This window comes from Macaca thibetana, chromosome 11 (genome assembly GCF_024542745.1).
Source record: "Macaca thibetana thibetana isolate TM-01 chromosome 11, ASM2454274v1, whole genome shotgun sequence".
Classification (NCBI taxonomy): Eukaryota; Metazoa; Chordata; class Mammalia; order Primates; family Cercopithecidae; genus Macaca; species Macaca thibetana.
The window spans coordinates 26,680,690-26,701,203 of NC_065588.1; the positions used below are offsets into that span (position 1 = coordinate 26,680,690).

Genomic DNA, 20,514 nt, shown 5'->3' on the forward strand with positions numbered 1-20,514 from the left:
AAGAGAGGAAAGAGGAGAGGAGAGGAAAAGAGAGGAGAGGAGGGGAGAGGAGAGGAGGAGGAGGGAGAGGAGGAGGAAGAAGGAGTGGAGGAGGAGGAGAGAGTGGAGGAGGACGAGGAGAGGAAAGAGGAGAGGAGAAGGATAAAGAGAACAGGAGAGGAGAGGAAAAGGAAAGGAAAAGAAAGGAAGACAGAAAATAGATAATTTTCACTAGCCACACCAAAAACATTTACCAATTTAGATAAAAACTCACGCTGCAGTTTTATAGAAATAGTAACAGCTACAAGGCAACCTTAAACAATCAATTTCACCACTGCTTAAATTTCCCTAGTAAATGTTTTCCTAATATTCATGATAAGTTTCTCTTTCCCAAGCATGCAATATCTCTGTTTATGTCCTTCACACACAGCAATGCAATTGCACTTCTGTCTCATCTGAAGGACAGACGGCCTCAACTCTGCCAAGCAGCGCATAGTTTTATAAATACTTAATCCTGCACCATGATCAAATCCTGGCAAGATTTTCATCCTTTTCTGGCTGCTTCACACATAAACTGGGTTTGCTCTAAACATTCAAAAATCAAACAGAAGACAATACTACTTCTATGTTATTTTCTAAGCAACAAAAATAACAAAAATTATAAACTTCAGTGTTTCTCAAAACATGTTACAAAACAAGTTTCCACTGACATTTAAACAAATTGGAGAGGAGATTGGGATTTATCTGCCCTTCAGGAATCAGGTACATTAGGTGAAATTGACCATCAAATAAGTGTTGTTGCTCTGAAGATGACTTACACAAAGAAGCGCTCAATGAATATTTTTCTAATGACGCCAGTGAAAATTTAGTTCAATGGCAGCACCTCTGTTATTAACAATGCAGCCTTTTTATTAGTGACTTCAGGGAAATCTTATCCACCACCAGAATCTCTTGTAAGCTGCTGATGGAACACATTCCTCTATAGCCAGCATGTATATATACACATATATATGCGCTATATATATATATATGCTGTCTCTCTATATATATTCTGGTGTGTGTGTGTATATATGTGTATATATATATTTGTATATATGTATATATGTGTATATGTATATATATAACCTGTATATATATACACACACACACATACACATACACATACACATACACATACACATACACATAGTGTGTCAAAATGTGAACTAGAATGTATTCTTGGGATTAGCAGTTATTCTCTGCCCCACCTGTCTCTCAATAAGGAAAAGCTAACACATTTACTACAGTTAGCCATTCTTCTGGCCTATAGCATTAACTCCAACTATGTACTTTAACACAAAGGGTCACTTTAAAGTTTAAAATATTTTTTAAAATACTTGTTCCTATTTCACTTTTAAGTTGGAATGCAATTGAGATACACCTTAAGGATACACTGGCAGCAAGTAAGTATATGGATCCCTTAAATAACTAATAAGAGAGAGAATGGGTTGTTATCAATGCATTTATCTTTTGTAGAGCTCTGCCTAGAGATAACCAGTCCTCTAAAATGAGCTATCTTTATCCACAATTTTTTTTATTATCAGGCAACTGTCTAATTAGGTTTATAAATCTAGGAAATTCTCTGGATATGACAAGTCTTTGCAGTGATTTTAAGATGTAATCAAAATCTATTTCTAATTATTATTAAATATTGCTTATTATGTAAAAATGTTTTAATTAGATGGAATTACTGATGGTATCTGCCAGACCAAAATCTCTGAGAATACATACAATGCAGTGATAGGTGCCATGGAGAAAAATGCTTAGCTAGATACACTGACAGGTAGGGGGGAAAGGCAATGGAAAGTGTAAGCACTAATTAGAAAACCTGGTTGGTTGTCAAGCTCTACTGTACAGCCCAGGTGGAACACAGGAGAGTGGAATGGCAGGGGCAGAGAATGGCACATTTCCTGTATCATGTCAAAGGACCCAAAATAAATCTGTACTGAAGCACTAGTGTACATAAACAGGAAGAACATTAAATATATTAAACGCATCTTTCCTGTTTGGCACTCAAATTACAGCGGGTGAATCCTCAATTAATCCTTACATTGAATAATGCATGTAATTTTTATGGGTTATTGAAGAACTAGTATTGGCACACTTGACTAGTCATCTGGAAAAAAATAAAGTTGATTCCATATACCTTATAACTAAATGTATCCCAGATAGCTCACAATTTTGAACAGCAACTCCCAAAACACAGACAAAACAAAACTATGAAAATTCTCCATGAGAATTCAAAATACATCTTAGACTGATAAGGGTTATTCCGAAGATGAAAGAAAACCTAAAAAGCCTAAAAGAAAATTTTAAAATATTGCATGCCAAAAAATAACTAAAAGTTCAAATGACAAATGGCAAGAAAAAAAAAATTGGTGGGCACAGTGGTTCACACCTGTAATCCCAACAATTTGGGAGGTCAAGGCGGGTGGACTGATTGAGCCCAGAAATTTGAGACCAGCCTGGGTAACATGGCAAAAACTCTTTATAACAAAATACAAAAATTAGCCAGGTGTGGCAGCACCTGCCTGTAGTCCCAGCTACTCAGGAGGCTGAGATGGGAGGGTCACTTGAGCCCAGGGGGGTTGAGGCTGTAGCCAGCCATGATTGTGCCACTGCACTCTACCCTGGGCGATGGAGTAAGACTCTCTCTCAAAAAAAAAAAAAAAAAAAAAAAATCAGAAAAGAGAAAAAAAAATTGTTACTTATAGGCAAAGAGATCATTTTCTTAATATCTAAATGGTTATACGAATTATTAAGAAAAAACCCATTAGGATAAATAAGGAAAGCACAAGAAGTGACAGCTCACAGAAAAGGAAATACCAATCATATAATGTTTTTTTCCCTCACTCATAAAAAAGAGAAGTACACATTAAAACTATAAAAATATTTTTACTTACAAGATTGGCAAAAATCTAACACACTGCATTATCAAGAAGAAAGATATTCTCCTACATTGCTGGTGGAGTGTAAACTGAACAATCTCTACAGAGGGCAGCATCTGTCAAAAGTGAAATAACCCAGAAATTCCACTCCTAGGTATTTACCTTATTCACATGTGCAAAATGATTGAAAACAACATAAATATTCAATAGTGAGGTTAAATCTATTTTAATAGTCATGCAATGGGATGTTATGCAGCCAAAGAGAAGAATTAGATACTCATTCATTTATTTGTATTCATTTATTTTATTCATGTGATAAATATACATTGAGTGCCTACTGTGCTGTAGACAAGATCAGGCTTTAGAATTTTATAACAGGTAGGGTACTTAGTTTTATTCTGCTTTATTCCTTCTGTACATGTTATGTCTACCCCTAATATACTGGAAATTAATCGAGGGTAGAAAATGTGGTTTGACACATTGCATTTCCTCCAAAACTAGAATAATGCCTTTCAGATAATGAGGAATCGCTATAAATCAGTTGAGTTAATAAATATGTGAAAAGCTGTATGATATTATCCTATTTTATAACTTACTCAGATTTAATATTTTTAAGTAGTATTGGAGTTTTTAAAAACTGTGATCACTGGGGTGTATGATGTCAAGCTCTTTCTGAAATCAACCACAATACCTTAGATAGATTAAAATAGGTATGTTTATTTAATAGAGACTTAATCTCTCTTCTTAAAGGGTTAACATTTTCTACATGTACAAATCTTTCGGGACCAGTTGGCTTGAAAATTGATGTTTATTATTCAAACCATTTGTAAAAGATATTTTACGGAATTTCCACTTGGAAAATAGATTATGTTGCCAACAAAGTACCCAGCATTAATCCCCCCAAATCATTTGAAGATTATGAAACACATGGAACAAAATTCCTTTTTGAGTGCAATAATATGGAAGTAATTCTTGGATGCTTTTTCTCAAAGTTCTATATTTCTACTATGTGCTATTTTACTTAAAATAAATGAATAAACTGAGGAACAGCATTTGACCAAGTGCATTAAAAAAGTTCGCATAGCCTTAATGGCCTGAACATTTCTCAAATTTCTGTGAATACCATGGTGTGCATTTACTGCAGAGTTCTCTATCCTTACTTGCTCCCACCATCACCCTTAATTTAGCTCATTGAGGGCAGAGGATGATAAAGATGTTTATCCCTTACATTCCAGTTAGCCCCCCTGCATGTAATGACTTTGCTGGGGAAGTTGCATTTATGATCACTTAAAAGCTTGTATCTTATCAATTTCAAGTCCTACATCTTAGAAGACAGTGTAGCAATGGAGGTAAATATGAGTAATTTCTACATATAAAAAGACATTCAAAAGCACTTTAGCCTTTAAAAGTTTAAAACGTTTTATCAGAAAAATCTGACACGATATACATGATATATTCACAAATGATCACAGTTTCAGTTTTTAAAACTTCTGAAGTTTTATCAGAAAAATTTGACATGACACAGTAAACTCACAAAGGATCATTGCCTCAAAACATTAATGGCAACAGATAAAGTTACAGCAAACTTCTGGAGCAATCCAGGGAAAGGAGAAAAAGCAATAGATGATAGGAAGTATTCTTTTTCTATAAAGGGCTTCCCCAAAACCCTTATAACTCAGTTCACTAGCTCTTCACCTTCTTTTTACTTTATTTGAAAATTCTATATATTTGTTTCATGTATAGCTTAAATTACCACCTTGATCCATAATGCATATCTTAATGGTATAAAACAGGTAATGCATCTGCTTAAACTGATTTGTGACAGCAGAGCAGAGATTTGTGATAGCAGAGGTTAATGCCTACTAGCGTGTCAGTGCAGAAGGGATTCAGATCCTGGCTCAGGCCCTGCCTACCTGTGTGACCTTCAGAAAGCTGCTAAACCCTGATAATGTCATTTCCCCATCTATAAAATGGAGCTAAGAATTATGTCCGCATCATGGATTTTACTAGATTTTCCAACACTCAGTAAATGCTTGCTGCTCTCAGCAAGGCAAACACTGACTTAGAGAGTGCTTTTGCTGATTTTTACTACCTTTTGTATTCCATGTACAAATAAGAAAGAGAACGAAGTATTTTTGATGCTAGATGAGTTGAGCTACTGTACTTGAGAGCAATTTACAAATCATAAAATGTTATGTAAATATGACTATAATTGATCTTTACATTGACAGCAATGTGTTTACCAACTTGTAAATGCACTGAAAATCTGTCTTGTAAACAAAGTACTCTCTTGACTTTGTTGCATTTTAAATATGCACATCCCTTGTTCTCTTTAATACTAAAAATTCTTGCATATTTGAATTCTGCTAAACTTTAGTGCCTCTATGTGTTTTTAAAGAATTGCTGAAACACAGAAATAATTTTGCACCTGAGTTGTAAAATGTCAGACAGATCCCCACCCAACAAAGTTTATGGGAGGCCATTGTTTTGGTCTAGCCTCCTGCACTAGGCCCCAGCAGACCAGGCCAGAATGGAGTCATTCATGCTAAGTGTCACATGATCAAACAGAACTCTGAAATGGGCCGCTTATCCAAGAAAACAGGAGATGCATGGCAATCAGTTGAAAGGGGCCTAGTTTGGCACGATATTTTAACCCTTTAAGGAAGGGAACTTTGAAAAGGCCAATTTGCTTCTTGTTCCATGTTTCTACTTTCTTCAGCCCTTTTCTGCCTAAAAAGCAACTGAGGTGCTGCTTTATTCTAGAATGGAATCGTTAAGTAGACTGAAGCCAGTTGACTAGGCTATTTAGCTGATGGCTAAATTTTCGTGGGGTTGGATCCCACCAATCTAGGAAGGAGTTAGCTCAATTAAAGTGATTGATTTGCGTTCAACTGATGTAAGATAAGATCTTGCAGTCCTTACTTTTAGTTAACATAAATTAAGTATGTTTTCCTTACTTAGGGCTTTCAAGGTTCTTGGTCTGACTTAATCTAAATTTCTAGTTTCATGTTGAAAGTATTAATGAGTGTAGTAGAGACAGGGTTGACATGATAATAGTGGCAGATAAAAGGCAATTAGATCTTCAAATTAAATTTGTTGTAATTTTGTCTTTTGACTCCAGTAAGCCAAATGTCCATCGTTCTAGTTTATATGTTAGGACTTCCTAAGATAGGACTTCCAGGGCAACATGATAAAGCATAAACTTCATACTCAAAGAAACCTGGATTTCATTTATTTATTTATTTATTTTAGAAACAGGGTCTGGCTCTGTCACCCAGGCTGGAGTGTAGTGGTGGGAACATAGCTCACTGAAGCCAGGAACTCCTGGGCAGAAAAGATCTCCCACTTAAGCTCCTAAGTAGCTAGGACTACAGGTGTGCACCACCACGCCCAGCTAATTTTGTTTTTGTTTTTGTTTTGTAGAGACAGGGTCTCACTATGTTACCCAGGCTGGTCTCAAACTCCTGGCCTCAAACCGTCCTCCCACTTTGGCCTCCCAAAGTGCTGGGATTGTAGGCATGAGCTATTGTCCCTGGCTGAAACTTGGATTTCAAACCCAACTCAAATACTTATTAATTGGACAAGTTACTTAACCTTTCACTATCTGTGAAACACCTAGCCTATGGATTACTGTCAGTCAACAAACACTTATTCATCTGCTTAGTCAAGAACAAACACTTTCAGGCTCCAGTGGTGAAGAAAGGAAAGTCCCTCTTTTTATAGCTTACATTCTAAAGGGGGGTGGGGCAGACAACAAAGAAGCAATAAATAAACAAACAAGCTGCTTTCAAATAGGGACAAGAGCTAAGAGGAAAATGAAATGGTCTAAGATGATAAGGAGCAGGAAGAAGCTGAGACACTGCATGGGGGCGCGGGTGTTCAGGAATACTTCACCGAGCACTTATATTTTGAGCTGAGATCTGACTGATGGGAAGAAACCAGCAAGTGACAATCTCCAGGAAGAGGATCCAAACAGAGGGAATGGCGTATGCAAATGTCCTCAGGTGAGGAAATGCCTGAAGCAGATGAGAGATTCAGAAAGAAGGTCAGTGTGGTTGGAGCAGAGTTGGAGGAGATGGAGGGTGATGGGAAAAGATCAGACTAGATGCAGCTCAGATGAGGAAGAGCTTTTGTAAGTGCAATGGGGAGTTGTCAGTGGATGAGTGACATGCTCTGGTTTACATGTTAAGATCCTCTAACAACTGTGCACGCAATGGATTGCAGTGGCACATTTAGTAAGGACACTCTTCTGTTATCCATGTCCGATGATGGTGGATTTGGACAAGGCTGACACAAAAGAAAGAAAAAGAGAGATTCTGGAAATGGGTCTGACAGAATTTGCTGCTGTGTTTAATGAGAGTAAACAAAAGGGCAGAATCCATTGTGACACCTAAGGTTTTAAAAGAGTACTAACTGCAAAAGAGTTCTTTTTCAAGTAGCACAGAAATCTGCCTCTTGCAGCTGCCATATATGAGCTATAATTCTGTCTTTGGGAACCTGTTAAAAAAAAAAAAACAGCCCATTCTAACCTTCAAAAGTTTAAAAATAATTATTGTGTTCCTCCTCAGATTTCGTTTCTTTGTCTAAATATTTCAAATGTTTTCAAACACTAAAGTGAGGTGATTTTAGATCCCTTGACAACTGTGAGGGTTCACTTCTGAATGTGTTCGACTTTGGTTCTCTGTTTCTATGACCAGCATCCAACAATCACCAAAAAGCATACAGTCTAATCATCATTAAGCAGAATCTGCTTTTCACCTTCATCCTAGGTAACAACTTTCTATTAATTTCTTTTTGACAGCTACTTTATAGTTGCCCGTCAAAATCTAATATGGGAGACAAGAACAGTGCCTGTGATGATGTAAGTTAGAATGAAATGAGACTGTATCAGGCTGTTCTTGTGTTGCTAAAAAGAAATACCTGGTGCTGGATAATTGATAAAGAAAAGAGTTTTAACTGGCTCATCATTCTGCGGGCCATACAGGCATGGCCTCTGCACCTGTCCGGCTTCTGGTGAGGCCTCAGGAAGCTTCCACTCTTGGTGGAAGGCACAGGGAGAGCAGACGGGGTCACATGGCAATGGCAGGAGCAAGGAGTGGGGGCAAGTCCCAAACTTATGAACAACTAGATCTCACGGGAACTCACGAAGTAAGAACTCACTTATCACAAAGGGGATGGTGCTAAACCATTCATGAGAGATCTGCCCCCATGATCCAATCACCTCCCACCAGACCCCACCTCCAACATTGGAATCCCATTTCCACATGAGATTTGGAGGGGACAAACATCTAAACCATATCACAGACTCTAAGGAAGGCATACGTGGACCAATGGGGGAGAGTTCAGATTTGGATGCAGGAGCCAAGGATGGTTATGGAGGAATTTGAACAGAAAAAAAAGTTGAGTAATGGGAAAGATGCTGAGGAGTGGCAGTGGTGGGAACTGGAGAAAGCTAGTGTGAGCCATGTGGGGGCATCCTAGATGTAACAGTGAGGAATCTAGCCTTAGAGTGTTAGGTAAAGGCATGTTGCTGAAGGTTGGGGACACAGTGTTGATTTTTTAAACCAAAAGAAATAATTTCACTTCAGAAAGACTACTCTGGTATCAGGCTTATTTAAATAAGGGAAGACAGAAGGAGATAATATTAATTTCTTGCAGTGGTCCAAGAAGAAAGTAATGAAGGGTTAATGAGGCCACAATGGGGGGAAGGGGAGGGGAGAAACGAATGCAGAGGGAGACTGGGGATAGAATTTCCAGAGCTTTAACTGTTCAGATGGAAGGGACCAACAAGGAAAATGAAGAAGGCATGCCTTCTCACCAAGAGAAAACTGAGATTGACACAGAAACCTCACTCTTCACGTATCTGGATTATACACTTCCATATAATTATTTTTAGACTTATCACACATATCTTTATAGCATGCAAAAAGAAACTAAAATTTCCTCTTAAATTATAATGTTTTGGCCACTATGGAAATGGTAGGAAATGAAATCTTATTACTTAGAAATAAAAGATGTATTTAGACTAATATAGTTTCAGTAACTATATTAAGCCCCCAAATCTGCAATTCTATGCATGAACTGATTGGATTACACAATGCGTATCACTGAAGTCAGAATTCAGAAAGCAGTCACAATATGGAATTTCACTTGTGGCTCCAAGTTTTTCTCTCAATGTATACATATGATCAATAACACGCCCGCTATGCCCTGTGTAGGGCCAACTGGCATTTCCCCGCCTTGCGTTTGCTAAATTTGAGGAGTGGAGGAGGAGGAACAAGAGGAGTGAGGAGAGAGAAAGGAGGAAAAAGGGGAGAGACTGCCTTAATACGTGAAATACAGAAAAATACTTAGCAGCTAAGACAGTGTATTCCTGTGTAAAAATTAACACCATCATGTTTCTTTGCTTTTCCTTTGGATTTTATCTTTTAATGGTTAATGTGTTTCCTAACTGATTTGACCCAAATAAAAATACATTTACTGCTGTTTCATTATAACTTGAAAGTAATATCAGAAATTACATAAAAGTGTCAAGAAGAAACCAGATCCACACATCGTCCATCCACCACTCAGAGATAATCAATGTTAAAATTTCATTTATCTCTCTGAACACTTTCCTCTGTGTATCCTTTTAAAATAAAAATTAGGTTCTCTTTCTTTATTTCTCCTTCTTTACTTTTATGTGTCCTTCTTTATTCTTGATATGATACAATTGTGATCTCTTCCTCTTCTTGTACCTCTTCATTTCCCCTCCCACACCATTCAGTTCTAAAATCTTTAGAAGGAGCGCAGCACAGTAAGTGTCTGTGCTGGGTAAGATGTGCAAAGGAGCCATGGCGCTCCAGAATGTGGAGGCCCAAAAGGGAGTGGAAGGTCTATGTAGCAGGACTGCCTGCAGAGAATCAGTACTCAAGTGGGGTGAGGAGGGTGTCCATGCGAGGAGCAGCCTGGTTACAGGCAAGGAGTGTATCCATGCAAAGGAGTGGCCCAGGATAGAGAGGTAGAGGCCAAGCCAGGTGAAGAAGATCCCCTGCAGAGCAGCAGCCTGACCTAGCACCAGCCCAAGGGAGGTGCTATGTTTTGATTGTGTCCCTCGAAGTTCATGTGTTAGAAACTTAATCCTCAATACAACAGAGGTGAGAGGTGGGACTTTTAAGAAGGCAGAGCCCTTGTGAATGAATTGATGCTGTTATGAGTGGGTTAATTATCCCAGGGGTGGGTTTCTAATAAAAACGTGAGTTTAACCCCTCTCCTTTTACTCTCTCTCTTTTCCTCTCTTGCTTTCCACCTTCTGCCTTCCCCATGGGACGATGCAGCAAGAAGGCCCTCACCAGATGCAAGCCTCTCCATTCTGGACTTCCCAGCCTCCAGAACTGTAAGAAACAAATCTCTATTCTTGATAAATTGCTCAGTCTCAAGCACTGTTATAGCAGCACAAAACACAGTAAGCACAAAACAGACTAAGACCGGAGATGAGGACGACGTCCCTCCATAGGAGGGTAGCAGAAGCCAAACTGCAAAAGGACAGCATACTTGTGGGGTGTGGCCCACCAAGGGGCATCCCAGCTCATGTGGGCTCTGAGGTGAGGAGGGTATGTGCAAAGAATGGTTCCAGGTGTGGAAATATTAAAGTTATTAGTTTATTTGAGGAGAACTGGCATCTTTATCCATGGAATTTTCCAATCAAGAAATTATTTGTTTCTCTATTTATTAAAATCTTTTATATCCTTTAATATAGTAAAATTTTATTCTCTCATATTAAGTTTACTCTTACATGTTTAATGTTTTTGTTGCTATTGATAATGATGTCCTTTTCACATTATGTTCTCTTTTGTGGAATACAGGAAGTCTATTAAGTATAATACTCATTTATAATTAATTACCTAAGTCAACTGTATTATTAGTCTATTAGTTCTACTAATTTTCAATTGATCCTCTTGGGTTATAACTGCCTTTCAATGTATTGAAATTAAAATTGGGGCTGTCACTAAATTTTGTTAATATAAAAGAACCTAGGTCAAACTGCAAACAGAAAGAAATGAATAAAAACATTTTAAATGGTCATTCATCAGTTAAGTCATTTATTCATTTCTCACATATTTGTTGAGGTATGCTATAACCCTGGCCAAATTACATAACCTATAAAACTCTCTGTTTTCTTAACTATAAAATGTAAATAATTAACCTATCTAAGGACTAAATGCTAAATGAGATAATGCATATAAATTGCTGGCATTGCACATGGTAAGTACTCAGTAAATGTTAACAGTGATGATGACTGGTAAAGAAATATGCTATAAACTGTCGTTCCCAATGCCTGCAGAGCCACCATTAGTTGAGAGGATGATCAAGCTCTTCCTTTTTTTGTTCAGTACAGCCAAATGTGCATTTCTTCTCCTTTCCCCTCCACCATTGGGGGAATGACCCTAATTAACTTATTAACTTTCTCTCTCTCTCTCTCTCTCTGCTTACCTCCCTTTAGCTGTAATTCCCTTGCCTTCAATTTCATTTGTAATTTCTGAAGCCTTCTATATATAATAGGCCCCCAATAAATACTGATGGACTTCAAACAAAATTGGAAAACTACAAGACCCTCAAAAAGTTCTACGTCATATGAAGGTATTAATAAGTCAGGTCACTTAATAGACAAGACAATTCCATAATGAAATCTGAGGTAACAATTAACTAAAATTCTGTAAAATCTGACTGAGCCATATTAAAGTTCCATATGCAATAATATTAAATTTAAGATTTTTAATATAATGATTATGTCCTCCTCCCAAAAAGTATATGCAACATTCGGAATCATTTGCTGATGGCTGCTCTTCAATTTCACAGAAAACATACCTGTTTTCTTATTAAGTTGTAAATTGGGAAGCTACTTGTGGTGCCCATTAGCCAAAAACCTAATTTCTTCCAGAAATGTAAAAATAAGCAAAACTCAAACCATGACTTACCCACTTCAGCCAAAGTTCTGATACAGGATTCCACCGAGGCTTTCTGTGACGGGTTTGGCCAGGTGCAATTGTAAATTCTGAAGGCAGATTGCAGTAGCTGAATAAAAACTGGCTGATGTGTCTAAAACCAGAAAGAAGGTAGGCAAAAAGAGATGCTAAACTATTAACAGCCCTGATGTAGCATCTATGCATTATCAGCAAGGTTCACAAAAATAACCTAAAATACAATCTTTCAAGTTTCAGTGCTAGCTAATAAATATCTCATTTGTCAAACATTCATTAGGTACTCTCTTCATGAGAGGCAACATGCTACACACTATAGAAAATGGATTATTTTCATTTTAATTATATTCTAAACCAGAAAAATATGCCATTTCCTGAAGCCAATGACATGAATATTTTTTTATAATCCATGGTTTATTCCCATGTGCAAATAAGCAGGTGTTTCTGGGTTGGTTGGTTTGTTTTGGTTTCATATGATGGGCAAGTAGAGGAGACAACCATTTTGAACTACAGAAACAATTTCCTGTGGTTCTATCTAATGGTTTAAAATTTTTCCCTAAAGAAAGTATAATTGAAATGATATTTTAGAAGAGTAATACACAATCACTGTAGAATATCTGTGGACCACAGAAATGTAAATCATCAAGAATCCTACAACACAGAGATACAGTATCAATATTTAAAGACATTTATTACCTGAGTTTTTTTATGCATGTATGTTTATATATTCTTTACACAAACAAATTTGGATGATACTATAATGGAATTCAGTGGCCTAATATTACTTCATGTTTATTTTCTTGGTCATCAATTTTTCCTTTAAAACATGATTTTTAATTGCTATATAATAGACCATCCTACAGATACATCATAATTTATTTAGCTTTTCCTCCTTTTAAGGATGTTTAATTGATTAAACTTTTAGTATTATAAATACTCAGATTAAAAGTTTTATTATATAAACCTTTGTTAATTCTATTTGGATAAGTATAACTTCAGGGGCAAAATGTCTATCATTTAAAGAATTAACTGTGCAGTTATTTCAACACTTGGCAAACAACATACAGATACGAAAGCTCTTAGTCTGCTTAGAGAAAGAGGAAAAATAATTCAATTTAAAGATGAGGTCTCTTTATTTAAAATAAAGTTTGGTAAACTCAGAAAGAGGCATAATAGTAAATAATATAAGAGAAGAACAAACATTTCAAGTGAAGGAAATAACTTTCTGAGCAGAAAAAATTTCCCCTACTCAAATAAGAGAAACTCTTTGCAACAGAATGCTTTGCAATTGTTTGACTTACCTGGAGGCTGGTACTATTGTCTGAAAAGGGGGAATTAAAGAAGCCGCTCACAATATTCATTATTGACTCAGTAACACACTTTTCCAAAAAGATGTCTGCATGTTTCCTGTCTGTAGTTGTGTTGCAAACCTGGAGAGAAAAACAAAACAACTCAGTATGTTTTATCATATTTTTAAACTACAACTCAGTATTGGAACCACCTAAAAATTGTCCTGAAATAGTTGTCAATAACATTTCTTCTGTTTTTTAAAGTTGCTTAGAAGAGAAGCATTTCAGCCTGAAATCATGCAAACTGTATCATTCTTCAGTAGCTTCTCCATCAAGTTAGCCTGTCATTTCAGCCTTGAAACCAAAATTCTTTCACAGAACCCCAGCCTCTTCTTCCTAATTTGCTTCTCCCTTCTCTGGTACACCAACCTTTCCCTCAGCCTCCAAGTTTGGCTTTGCTGGAGAACACTTTTCCACTCAATGTAAGGTGACCAAAGATGAAACAGTCATTCTAAGTATAAGAAAGGTGATTAATGGCAGTTAGTAATTCCAGACATTTTCACTCCTAACCCTCACTCAAATTGGAGGACACAAACACAGAACGCATCTGGACAGGAAAACAGATAGGTAGGAGAAGATAAATCAAAATCCTCCCAATAATTTCGACGTTTTTATCCATGGATTATCTGAGAAGCATGGAAGTATAGGTTTGCATGCATTCTTCTCAGAGTGGACTCAGCCAAAGAGACAATGCTGAAGCTGGAGAAAGACCAGAAAAGAGCAGCCCTGGTTCCTGCTCTGATCTTTACATCTGATGAAATGAGGCAGTAATTGGTCATTTTGCATTTTGCTGTAAATTTCAACATCAGCACGATCAAATTGCAAAAGCTAAGATACCTAATTAAAAACACACGAAAAAAAGTTGGCTGGTGAAAAGACAGAAAAACATAGAGATAAAAAGAAAAAGAAGTGGGAGTGGTGGACAGAGAATGTGAGAAAAGACTGAAAAACTGCAGCAGAGAAAGAAAGTTTAAATTTTCACAAAATTGTGGTGGGTAATATGGGGGCCAGATGTTCCAGACGTTCTTAGACCATCCAAATTTTTATGTAATTTTTAAAAATTTTCAATAAGTTGCTTAACCAAAAGAGTAAGTCAATGTCACTTAATCTGATATTGTTTAAAAAGCTTTCACACAAATTCATAAAAGAGAAAATTTCTCTTCTCAAACCATGTGTCCCGGGGCTTTTGTTCTGGGATCTGGGAACACTAATGCCAGCATTTGCCAAATGGAGGTGGGAGAAAGAGAACATTTTGCGTCGAAGTCACTTCCCATCTGAGCAGTTCGCTTTCTCCTCATCTATTAATTGACCCCTACCTGACTTTGTTTTTAAAGATTTTTAGTGTATCTAATTTCATAGGGTAATTGCAGGCACAGTGCAATTAACGGAAATAAATTACATCGAATTATGTAATCTTCTAGTTATTGCTCCAGCATATAACTTAGTGCCTGGCACACACAAGATGTTCAACAAACGTTTGTGAAATGAATGAATAATTTAGTAAATTTTTAAATGAAAGAGGGATAAAGGACTCTTATTTTGTTTTAGGTTAACTTTAGGTTGGGCTATATTCCTGGAGCATCTAACCTAGGATTAAAATTTAATTTAATTTACATGGTCCCAGATCTAATATAAAATTGATCTTCCTATGATGGATAAGAATTAGGATTTACTTCTTTTAGCATCTTCCTAACACTTGCTTTACAGTGAAACCTTCTGACACATAGGTTAAAAATATAATAAAGTTGAAGACGTAGCAGACCAATTCCATCACAACCAAAACAAAAGACCTCCCTCATTCAGCGACATTTCAAGGAATTATGTGGGGCTCTCCAGAGTCATTAGAGTATACCACACTGCATTTTCTGCAACTGGACACTTGCCAAAAAACCACCCAGAAATTTGCTTTTTAGTCAGTGGATTAATAAAAATAATCTATTTCTGGATCAAGACTTCAAAATCCTGGGTTACGAAAAGTCTGTGTTTTACAAAGTTACGTGGAATCTATTACTCACTTCATTTAAACAAGAAATTCAAATAATTTTTCAAGATGTTTTTTCTGTTCCCTATGAATGATAACATTTCACCTTGCATCTTATAATATCATGGATAGCCAAGAAATGTAGGAAGCACTTATGAAAATCTTTAAAAATTTTTCAGGAAAAAGAACCTCATACATATGAACATCTCTTTATTTTCTTTTATTTTTATTTATTTTCTCTTTACAATAAAGATTGGACATGGCTCAAATAAAATTACATCATATCAAATTATATTTTTATGTGTAATACATACAGTTTAAAAGTTTTAATCCATTTGCACATATTATTCACATAACATTCTTTCCTATAAAATGCTTTCATGTACTGCCATTATCTAAATACTTATTTTAAAAGGCTATATTTATTCCATCATTCTAATGCACCATCATGCTTTAATCCATTTTTGGAATGAGTTGAGGTACACATTAGCAATATTACAAATCATTTTCTTATCTTCTTAGTTATTTCCTTCTTGTTCATCTTTTATGATGTAATTTTTTTTTTTTTTTTGGCTATTATAAAGAATTGTGCAAAATTACTGTATTTACTTTCAGATTTTTTTGGCATATTTCACCAAAAGAGGAATCAACAGATGAGGGTATGTAGACAGTTTTATACTGCTGGGCTGATCCTCTAAAATAATAAATTTACAATACTGTCAGCAAACTATCCACAGATACACAGGATGTTCCCTTATTACCACCAAATAGCTTTTGCTTTGGGGCTCTGGTTGTATTCAGTTAATATGAGGTTCTTGCAGGAGATTATAAAGTGGAAGAGAAAGAAGTCAGGCACCTACTCTACCTCTGCCTCCATCCCCATCTCCCTCTCCTTGTAGGGGCTTCTGTGTTCTGGATACAGCTGCTACTGAAGCCCTTCCTCCACATCTCCAAGCTGTCCCCAGGATCTGGTAATAGTGCCTGCTCCACGTACCTTCAGGGTCTAGAGGTGGTGAAATCCCTCAGTACTCTCCTATCCCTTCTTGTTAAATCTGCCTTTGTTTCTTGAATTGTGCCATGTGTTTCCTACTATAACTGACTGCTACACCAGTAAATTATAATTGTTTTTATCAATTTAATTATACCTAAAAGTTATTTTTTATTTCCCTCGCTGTTAACAAGGTTGGCCACTTTTCGTGGAATCATTTCATTTCTATCTTCTGTCATACAAACAATTCAAGCCCTGTAAACCATTTTCCAAAAACCTAATGACTGTACATTTAGTATGAGTAACATATTTTTATGAGCTCTTTTCAGTTGTCATTTCATATGTAATTTTTCATTCCATTTAGAATATTTCATTATATTTCATTGTGTAAACTACTTTTCAACATCCAGGCACTGTTATTTATTTTGTTCATTACTATTTATTAATATTTAATATAAACAAGAAAAAACTCCCTCTTAAAAAGAAAAGAATAGTCTATACATTTTTATTCTAGTTTTTAACTCTTTAAAATATCTGCAATTTGCTGCTGTAGGTGACCTAATTTATGAATTCTGATTATTTTTTCTCCATATGGATATTCAATTGTCCTCAAAACATTTATTAAATATTAATTCTTGCTGCATTCCTAGGTTACTTGAGGTTTGTCTTATAGTGTGTCACTACTGACTACCTAAATCTCTCCCCAAATCTCTAATATACTCCATGGATTTTTAAAAACTATTTTAACCTAACTCCACAGAATGAAATGACTCCCAATCTGTAATATGTTTCACAACCTGAAACAACCAAGTCGACCATCATTGTCTTTTCCAAGAAAAAAAAAATCCATATTTTTGATTTGTCTTCTTCTACTTCCAGATGAATTTTACTATATGTCTGTCAGATTTAATGGCCTATCACATAAGGACACAAATTATTAAATTGAAGCTACATATTGGACTAGAAGTTAGAACAATGAATCAAACAAAACAATACCCCTACTCTATTAGAACCTCTTTCCCAATCAAGAGAGATACACAATAGACAAAGTAATAAATACATAACATGCTAAGTGGTAAAAATAAAGAAAATAACAGACTAGAGAAAAATAAAGCAGGGCAAGTGGTACAGGGAATGCAGTAGGCAGGGTGGGGATGGTCAAGGATTCCTGTTTATTTAAACAGCTTGGGTGGTATCCCTATATAAGGCAACATTTCACAAAGAACTGAAGTTGGAAGCAGCCATCAACATTTCTGTGCGAAGAGCAAGTAAAAAGTTGTCTCTGCCATTAGGATATATGCTCCTGGACACCAGGAACAAGCCTGTCTTGCTCACCACTGCACATGCAGCACTTCAGCACATAACAGATATTCTAAAATTACTTGTTGAACAAGCAGATATTAAGTGAAATTCTAGACACAATTGTGTCTGAACTTCTCCCCTTGCATATATGATGTCCTTCCTCTCTTCTGCTCTAAAAGTGACTGCTACCCTTCCAAGGATGGTTGTCTATGGTAAATAAGTTACCATATGTTGAGCAGCACTGTCCTACAGAACTTCCTATAATGATGGAATCGTCTATATCTGTGATGTCCAATATGGTAGCCAGTAGACACAGGTGCATACTGAACATTTGAAATGTGGCTAGTGCAACTGAGGAACTGAATTTCTACATTTTATTTATCTGAATTAAAATTTACATTTAAATAGCCACAGTTGGCAAGCGGCTACCTCACAGGGCAGGGCAGCTCTAGAGCCAGTCGCATACTTTTGATCATAAGGAATACAACTCCTAAGATCACTTTAGTATTTTACATAGACAGTAAAAGTGTTCCTCTAAATATCTGAGGGGATATCTCATATTTATTTTAATTTGCATTCCGTTACTTGTGAGGCCAAAACTTTTCCAAGCATTTGCCTTCTATATCTCCTTTTTATGTGAATCATCAGCTCATACACTCAATTGGCTTTCTTAGAATTCTAAATTCTTTTTTTTAAACAGACAACATTTTCGTAATAGCAATACATATTAATTGTAGGAACTCTAAAAATACAGAAAATATAAAATGGAAAAATAAAAATTATCTATAATCCTATAATTCAGATAAGACTATGATTAACATGTTGGAATTTTTTCTTCTAATCTTTTTGGTCTGCCAATTATATTTTACATAATTGAAATCATTCTAGATTATCTGTTTCACATCTTCCCTTTTATACTTCAAGCTTATTTCTCACATTATTAAAAATTCTTAAAAAATAATCTCAGTGACTCTAACATCCACCATATAGATATATCATAACTTACTTAACCATTTCTCAAATATTAAATATTTAAGCTATTTCCTACTGAATATTATCATAAAAGTATGTTGAGCTTCTTTGACCATAAATCCCTTGTAGCATTTGCTTTTGCTTTTGTTTTTTTGAGACAGAGTCTCACTCTGTCTCCCAGGTTGGAGTGCAGTGATGCAATCGGCCCACTGCAACCTCTGCCTCCTAGATTCAAGGAATCCTCCTACCTCAGCTCTCCAAATAGCTGGGACTACAGGCACATGCCACAACACCCGGCTAATTTTTGTATTTGTTTCGTAGAGAGGGGGTTTCACCATGTTGTCCAGGCTGGTCTCGAGCTCCTGGGCTCAAGCAATCCGGCTGCCTCAGCCTCCCAAAGTACTGGGATTACAGGTCTGAGCCACTGTCCCCGACCCTTTATAGCATTTCTAATTATTTCCCAAGGACAGATTTTTGGAGGGTAAATTACTTGACATATTAGAAAAGTATGGAGGTTTTTTCTAAATGCTTTTTACAAAGGCTGCAGGAAACTATACTCTCATCAGCAGGGTATGCAAATACATACCCTGAACCATCACCGACATTTAATATGCTCTTTCCAAGCTTGCAACTTAGATGGTTGAAATTGTGCACATATACCCTATAACTTAAAGCATAATAATAATAATAAAAAAGAAATTTGGATCTTATTTCTTTTTTGTGTTGTTTTAAAAGTTATTAATATTTGAACATTTTCAGAGGTTTATTAACTACTTGTATTTCCTGTTCTATAAATCATGAATGCTTTGTTTTTCCCATTTTTCTATTAAATTGTTAAGAGTTTTTCTTATAAATATATGTAAGTTCTTCATGTGATGGTTATTGCCCTTTTTAAAACTGTATCATAGCTATTTACATTTTGATGTGTTTTACTTTATTTATTCATTTATTTTTAGAGACAGGGTATTGCTCTGTTGCCCAGGCTGGAGTGCAGGGGCATGATCTCAGCTCTCTATAGTCTCAAACTCCTGGACTCAGGGGATCCTCCCCCATCAGCCTCCCTGGTAGCTGGGACTACAGGCATATACCACCATGCCTAGCTTATTTTTTTTGTAGAGACAGGCTCCCTCTATATTACCCAAGCTGAGTCTCGAGCTTCTGGCCTTAAGCAATCCCTGAACTGGGCCCCCCAAAACACTGGGTTTACAAATGTGAGGATCTCGAGCTTCTGGCCTTAAGCAATCCCTGAACTGGGCCCCCCAAAACACTGGGTTTACAAATGTGAGGATATTTTTAATTTTTATTTATGATGTTTTTATGTACTTAAGTATTAAATTTTCAAACAATGAAATGGCTATGATTTTCCTTAGCTAATTTCATCTATTGCTTTCATCTAAAGACAGATAAATATTATCTACGTTTCCATCCATTTTTACTGGTTCAGGATTTTTTCTATTTAGCTATGAAATCTATTTCAATTATTGCTATTATGTGAGTTCATTTCACCCTAAATAGCTAGTGTCATCAACAGTCATTTTTACTTCAAATCAACAATTTTTATTGAGTGTCCATTCCATGCCAAGAATATTCTACATACTTGAGATCCATCAGTAAACAAAATATATAAAAACCACTATTCTAATGGAGTTTCTATTACTAATAATCCAAGGGTGGGCAAACACAGCGCATGCATCAAATTTAGCCAGATCCATTCATGTTTGCACTGCCTGGGACTCCTTTCTCTATAGTAATTGTCATAATAGTGGCAACAGTAGTCTACAAAGTTGAAATATTTACTATTTTGCTGTTTACAGAAAAAGTTTACCAGTCCCTAGAAATATCCAATCCCTTTCCACTAATAGGTGATAATTTATTATATATTAATATATATGTAAAAGGCTATTTCTGGCTATTCATTTCATTTCATTGATTTGCCTACTTAATTCTATGTTCAGACCACATTTTCTTTGTTTTCAAATCCACTTTTTAAATATTTTTAGCTTCATATGACATTTATTTCACAAATATTTATTGAGTAGCTAGTATGTGTGACACA

At 36.1% G+C, this 20,514-nt stretch overlaps 2 protein-coding genes across 22 annotated transcripts in view; one reads left to right on the forward strand and one right to left on the reverse strand.

Moving 5' to 3' along the window:
- MED21 (mediator complex subunit 21) overlaps positions 1-20,514 on the forward strand; it is a 1,150,573-nt gene that overhangs the window by 669,723 nt on the left and 460,336 nt on the right. The window lies entirely within an intron of this gene.
- ITPR2 (inositol 1,4,5-trisphosphate receptor type 2) overlaps positions 1-20,514 on the reverse strand; it is a 495,967-nt gene that overhangs the window by 231,774 nt on the left and 243,679 nt on the right. For both annotated transcript variants that reach the window (XM_050746648.1, XM_050746649.1), the window contains 2 exons: positions 13,168-13,296; positions 11,864-11,984 (listed from right to left, as the gene is read on the reverse strand). In XM_050746648.1, coding sequence (XP_050602605.1) covers positions 11,864-11,984; positions 13,168-13,296 — 250 coding nt within the window. The remainder of the gene's footprint in view (positions 1-11,863; positions 11,985-13,167; positions 13,297-20,514) is intronic.